At 37.8% G+C, this 7113-nt stretch overlaps 1 protein-coding gene across 1 annotated transcript; it reads left to right on the top strand.

Annotated features, from left to right (window-relative positions):
- Window positions 1-457: 457 nt before the first annotated feature.
- On the top strand, window positions 458-2233 carry LOC140161968 (uncharacterized). Its single transcript, XM_072185263.1, has 2 exons — window positions 458-1357; window positions 1628-2233. The coding sequence occupies exons 1-2, from the start codon at window positions 458-460 to the stop codon at window positions 2231-2233; spliced, it is 1506 nt and encodes a 501-aa protein (XP_072041364.1).
- The last annotated feature ends 4880 nt before the right edge of the window (window positions 2234-7113 follow it).

Raw genomic sequence — 7113 nt, 5'->3', positions numbered from 1 at the left:
TCTAGAACAAAAATGGCTCAAAGGTCACTCTGAAAAAAAATGTTTGTCAATTTTTTATTAATTTTTTTTAAATTTTTTTTTTTCAAAATTGTTTTTTGGAATTTTTTTTGAAAATTTTGTTTCCAATTTTTTTTGAAATTTTTTTTGAAATTTTTTTTTCTCATGCATATTCATATATGCTAATTAGCCACGCCCATCTCATGAATATTCGTATATGCTGATTAGCCACGCCCATCTCATGAATATTCATATATGCTAATTAACCACGCCCACCTCATGAATATTCATTTATGCTAATTAGCCACGCCCAGTGTCCGAAAAAGTCTACCTTAACTACTATTGAGTGATCGATTTAATAATTATTGTGTTTTTAAGCATCGCCCAAGGATCTTCAACTGCACGTTTATATAACATCTATCGTCCACCTCCCTCCACCGCGAATGGATTGACGAAATCGATGTTTTTAAATGATTTTGGTAGCTTTCTAGAGACCGTATCTTCTGTTCCTGTAGACATTGTTATTCTTGGCGACCTTAATGTTCATGTAGACGACGCTCACGATCCATTTGCACGAGCATTCAAAGATCAGCTGGAAGCGGTTGGACTTACACAGCATGTAGCTGAAATCACACACAAGGATGGTCATATTCTTGACCTTGTCATCAGTCGCGAAACATCAGGTATCATTACAGGTACTGTTAGTGTTAAGCAAAGGATGCCATCAGATCATCACGCCATCAATTGTCACTTCAACCTGCGGCCACCTCATGCGCTGAGAAACACTTTCAGGTACCGCAAGACTAGGGAGATTTACATCAGTGACTTTAAGCGGGACATTGAATCATCGTCTCTCTATACCGATCCTGCTGCCGATTTGGATGATCTCGTCAATCAATATGAAACTGTGCTGCGTGATCTCCTTGACAGGCATGCTCCACTTGTCGAAAGAACTGTTATTGTCAGGCCAAACTCACCTTGGTACACGGACGAGCTTCGGATAGCAAAGCGAAGAAAGCGACAAGCCGAAAGAAAGTTTGTCAAATCTGGACTTGAGGTAGATAAGCAGCCATACATTGATCATTGTAAAGCTTATAAGACCATGCTTGAGACTGCTAAGCGAAACTACCACCGCTCGCAAATTGAAGACTGCAGCAGTAAAGAACTGTTCCGCGTTGTTGACAGTCTCTGTAATCCGACTAGCGAGCCTCCTCTGCCAGATCATGACTCTAATGAAATGTTAGCCAACGATTTTGCAACTTTCTTCGACGACAAAATCACGAAGATTCGCTCTGCACTTGATTCATCTGATCCAGAACTTTCTTCTACTGAGACACAATCTGACTGCAACAGCTTTTTCGTGAAGTTTAATGAGCTTTCTTAAGACTCGATTCGAAAGATCATCATGGAATCGCGCACGAAAAGTTGCTCACTTGACCCTATCTCCACAGATCTGTTCAAGAAATGAGTCGAAAGCCTGCTGCCAGTTTTATCTCAGATAATCAATCTTTCGTTGTCGTTGGGCACCGTGCCATCAAGCTTTAAAAAAGCACGTGTAACTTCATTGCTGAAGAAAACGACTCTTGACAAGGATGTTCAAAAAAACTATCGCCCTGTGTCACAATTGCAGTTCCTCGGAAAGGTGTTAGAGAGATGCTGTCTCGCGCAAGTTCAGGACTATTTCGCAAGCAACAACTTATATGCTAAAGCGCAATCAGCCTACCGCAGCAACCATTCAACCGAGACTGCGTTGCTACGAGTTCAAAATGACATTCTTCAAGAGCTGGATAGTAATCAGGAAGCAGTGCTTGTCTTGCTAGATCTAAGCGCTGCGTTCGACACTATAGACCATGAGATCCTTCTTCAGCGCCTTGAGAAACGCTATGGCATAGGTGGTGTGGCACTTTCTTGGTTCCGATCTTACTTAGCAAATCGAACCCAAAGCGTTGTAATCGGAGACTCTGAATCTCGTCAGCACGAACTTGTGTATGGAGTCCCTCAAGGTTCTGTTTTAGGGGCGCCATTGTTTACATTCTATAGCGCTCCACTTAGTGATATTATCAAGAAGCACAACATTGACCATCTAATGTACGCGGATAATAATACCCAGATCTACCTCTTATTCAAGCCATCTGAGAAAGATTCTGCCATGCGTCGTATTGAATTGTGCGTGAAAGATATCAAAATTTGGGCTGTTGCCAACAAACTCCAGTTCAACGACGAGAAAACGGAGTGACCTCCCGTTTCAGAACCACCACCAGTCTTCCGCCTGTGACAATTGACAACTCCACTGTAAACCCTTGCACAAAGGCTCGCAACCTGGGTGTGATATTCGACAACCATCTCGCAATGGAATCCCACATTTCTAACATCTTGCGTGCTGGTTGGGGTTGTATATACAAACTCGGTAAGATCAGAAGGTTTCTGGACACATCATCAACTGAGAAACTGATTCACGCGTTTGTGACTTCCCGCATTGATTCTTGCAACAGTCTTTTCCCTGGCCTGCCTGATAAGCAAATCCGTCGCCTTCAAATGCTGCAAAACGCAGCTGCAAGACTTGTCTCTCGTAGTAAGCGTCGTTGTCACATCACACCAATCCTCTTCCAATTGCATTAGCTGCCGGTATGCCAACGTATCCAATACAAGATACTGCTGCTGATCTTCAAATGCCTTGACGACCTTAGCCCATCGTATATGAAAGAACTTGCGGTACGAGCCCGTTCGGCCCTTTCGATCGGCACAACAGAACTTACTTCATCACCAAACTGTAAGGCCACGTACCGTGTCTTATGGAGACAGAGCATTCGCGGCAGCCGCACCTACTTTATGGAACAGCATTCCTGATAACATCAGAAATATCAACTCAATCGAACAATTCAAAACAGCTATCAAGAGCTACCTTTTCAGACAATACTATGGTTGCTAGGTTTTGTTGGTACTCTTGCATTTTAGTTTTTCCTGAACTCAGTTTGTTGCTTATCATTGTGTATACTTTGCCTGCATTATGCATGTTTTTGAACTCAGTTTCTTTCTTATCATTGTGTATATTTTTGCATGCAATATGCATGTTTTTGAACGCAGTTTCTTGCTTATCATTGTGTATATTTTTGCCTGCAATATGCATGTTTTTGATCTCAGTTTCTTGCTTATCATTGTGTATATTTTTGCCTGCAATATGCATGTTTTTGATCTCAGTTTCTTGCTTATCATTGTGTATATTTTTGCCTGCAATATGCATGTGTTTGATCTCAGTTTCTTGCTTATCATTGTGTATATTTTTGCCTGCAATATGCATGTTTTTATTATGTTTCAAATCTGATTCTTTCTCTCTGTTCCACAGCCTGTCTGCTTTGTTATTCGCTCTTCGAATTGCAGTGTCGTTTCTTTTTTTTGCATTCATGTCTTGGAGCAGTGAGAAATGTTTCTGCCATTGAGGACTTGGGAGTGACACACCTGATGTCTGGTTTTTGCGGTTCTTTGTGTTTTTTGCTCTGTAATCTTCATCAAGGCCGCTCTAGAGTCTCTTTCATCTTTGTTATTAAATTAAGTTTCTATTTTTAAACGATTAAATGTTTCATATCTGTTTTAAATTGTTTCATAATGTGTATTTTTATATTGCTTGTATTTTCTTGTCAATTCAGCTCGTAATCATGGTAATATTTTATTGTATTCTGTCGCTTAGAGGCCGCATTTGCGTGTATTAGTGCGCCTTTTTGAAATCTCGTTTTATTATTATATTATTATTATTTATTTATTTATTTATTTATTTATTTATTTATTTATTTATTTATTTATTTATTTATTTATTTATTTATTTATTTATTTATTTATTTATTTATTTATTTATTCACAACAGGAATAGGAGAAATAGGATGGAGAGGGAGAGGGATCAACGTCAGTGAGGGAGAGAAGTGAAAGGAATACATGCCATATGCCACTATATATACAACCTTTGTAATTATTTCACCTGAACTTCATTTCCTGGTTTAATTGCACAGCTTACGGCTCGGATGTATCTATTTGGGGACTAGATTTTGTAATAGAAATATCAGGTTGATAAAACATTCCAACAAAGCGCCAAGTAGGTTGGAATTAGCATTCATACATTATTCAGTTTGTCGTTATTACGATGAATATGCCTGTTGGGCGCCTGTTATCATGGTTATGGAACCGACCCCGATTCTCCTAACATTTAAGGTGACGCGCGCAAATATTAGTCGGTTTCTTGGAATTTTGTTTTAAGCCTATTTTGAAGTCGAAGATTTTGAAACATGGATGCTGTGATGACCTCTATCAGGACTTGAATTTGGCACTTGCCCTTGAGTGTAAGTGAAGCAACACTATTGTAAATCTTAGTATTAAGTGACTCGAACTATAAACATTCGAAAACATGTGTACGCCCAAACGACTTAAGCTAATCATAGATCCATCCTTTGCGTTTAATTTAGTTATAAAATTGTTACATCAGCACCTTGCCCGGTGCGGTGCGGTGGTAGGACTGACCATCGAAATTTACCAATGAAGGGGTTTGTGAAGCAGTAAAATCTACAGTTAATCCATGATTTTCATTTTGCTCTTGCATGTCTTGTATACAAAATGATTCCAGGAGTAATCGAATTATTACTTGGTAGTTATATTCTTTCATATTATGAGAAAATTTGGTAAAAATGTTTGTAGATCAATCAATCAAAAATAATTTTTTCTCTATACTTTTGTATATAGCCAGAATTTCCTAATTTTGCCAGGACTCGCTCACATTATGACATCATTGTGACATTATGTGTGGAGTATAATGTGATATGTGTGGATAGAACAGACCCATAGCTAACATTGTACCAAATAATTATAATGGTTCATGACATTTATAATAGAAAATCAGGGGGTTGCAACAAACCCCTCTTCGCAGTTTGTCTTTCAAAAAGTGGCTCATGGGGGTCTTAAAAGAAGTAAAAAAGCGAGACTTGGTAAAATAACAAGTTGTTGCTTTTTTTGTGGAAAATATTAACAAGAGAATATTGAAAAAATTGAAATTGCGAATTTGTTTCAAATCCATGACATTTGACGCTCATCCTTACACAGATATAAGGTGATACATCCGACGATTTTAGAGCCAAGAGACCAGTGCCGTTATGGTTGCAGAAAGAAATTACGCGTGCGGGCCCGGGGGTCAGTAAAATAAACGCACGGGCCCCTTTCTTACGGGGCCCCTGAGGTGTGTTTTCTTTACTTTTATGGTCCCATTAATGCATGTTTTCTTTATTTTTACGGGCCCCCTAAGACCCTGGGCCCGGGGGTAACGTACCCCCTTAACCCCCCTTGTTGGCGGCACTGCATGAACCCTAATAAAACACCAAGCTTTTTCCACATTTCACATCTTTTTTTAATATTATTTAAATCCTCCTTTTCATACAATTCTGAAATGGTTCAACAAGGCGGTATCTCCTTAATATGGTTCATGGAGTTCGTTTGACTTCATGTTCACAACCTCAAACATAGCCCAAGTCAGATTGCCTACAATGCAATGTTATTTTAAATACGGATCTCAAAAATAGAATATACGGCACAACATGTCCGCATCAGTAAAAATGTAAGTTGCATCGCAAAAGTGAAAGGTCGTTTACCTTAGCATCTGACTCTAGAATCTCAATGACTTTATACTTCATAGATCATGTTCAAGTGTTTATCACAGAAAGAACAAAACAAATAATCTGGTTTCAAGTCAACCACGTAGGGCATACAATTACATAGATTTTAGCGGTGATATGTATTGGTGGATGAATGATAGTAAGTAAATAATTATGAATGATTGAATAAACTGCATATGAATATCTGGTGAGTATTGTAGTGCCTTTCATTATAAAAGAAGCAATTGCTATCTACTGGAGATGAATGTGGGATGTAGTGTACCCATATTACGTTACATTTATTTCTCTTTGGTACAATTATTCCTAAACTATGATAAAACAAAAATATAGGAAAAAACACGGTTTATGTATTAAGTAATAACCATACGTATTCTAATAGTACGAACTTTAAACAGGATTAAAGATATTTTGAATAATGTAATGATTCAATTTGGTTTGTGGCAAACGTAGCAAGGGGAATTAATGTTAGCAAAGTAGAACAAAATTAAAGAGCCATGCACGTGGTGAAAACAACCGGTATGCAGTGAACAGTACATCATCATTCTCAGAAACTTTATGATGTTATCATAGACAAACAGATTGTAATGGTATACCGTAGTACAAAGGCATTTTTCCTGAATTGGAACCATGCCTCATTACAATTAACATTACAAGTTCTCTCATTCTTAAAAAAAAACCACTTTTTCCTTATATAACCTTTTGGCAGGATATCATTCCATATAGGCTAAAGGGAATCCTCTCAGAGGAAGAAATAGACAAAGACGGAGACTGGGACACAAACAGACGGAGACAAAGGGATGAAGACCAATTATATGGAAACATACCAAAAGAGAAAGCACAAGAGAAAATGGGGGAAATGAAGGAGCGAACAGCAGAAATTACTGCAATTAATTGGACAGAAAATATTATATGACGTGTATTGTCGTTAGCAGTGTCCTCCGAATGTTTACTTAGTCCAAACGTACATCCGATAGCTAATTTACTCCCGGGAATTTACTATGTCAAGAAGAGCGATAATCGTCTTCAAAAGCAAATAATATGTGTTTGAATTGTATTTCATCATACACACACTGGTCGATCATTTAACCACGATAATAACGTTAGTGACGAAATGACAAAGGGATGATAATTATTAAAAACAATATAATTGATAATTACTTATGGAATATGTATACACAACCTGAACTGACCTGCAACAATACTAAATTGTCCACTATTTGTATGCACTTTTTCTCACTAACAGGTACGGCTGAGCAGAGAGAGTTCACAAGGGCGAGTGAGTAAAAAGAGTGAGAAAAGTGAGCATAGGAAAATATTAATAAATGAATTGCCGGGTAAAGGAAAGTGTGATGGAATTTTGAATGAATAAACCACAATTTTAACGAGTAAAGTTATTTAATTACAATTAATTTAATAAATATGATAACACGAATAGAAATGATAACACGATTTACGAATTAACCACTTT

This window comes from Amphiura filiformis, chromosome 1 (genome assembly GCF_039555335.1).
Source record: "Amphiura filiformis chromosome 1, Afil_fr2py, whole genome shotgun sequence".
Classification (NCBI taxonomy): domain Eukaryota; kingdom Metazoa; phylum Echinodermata; class Ophiuroidea; order Amphilepidida; family Amphiuridae; genus Amphiura; species Amphiura filiformis.
This window is presented reverse-complemented; position numbering and strand designations above follow the sequence as displayed.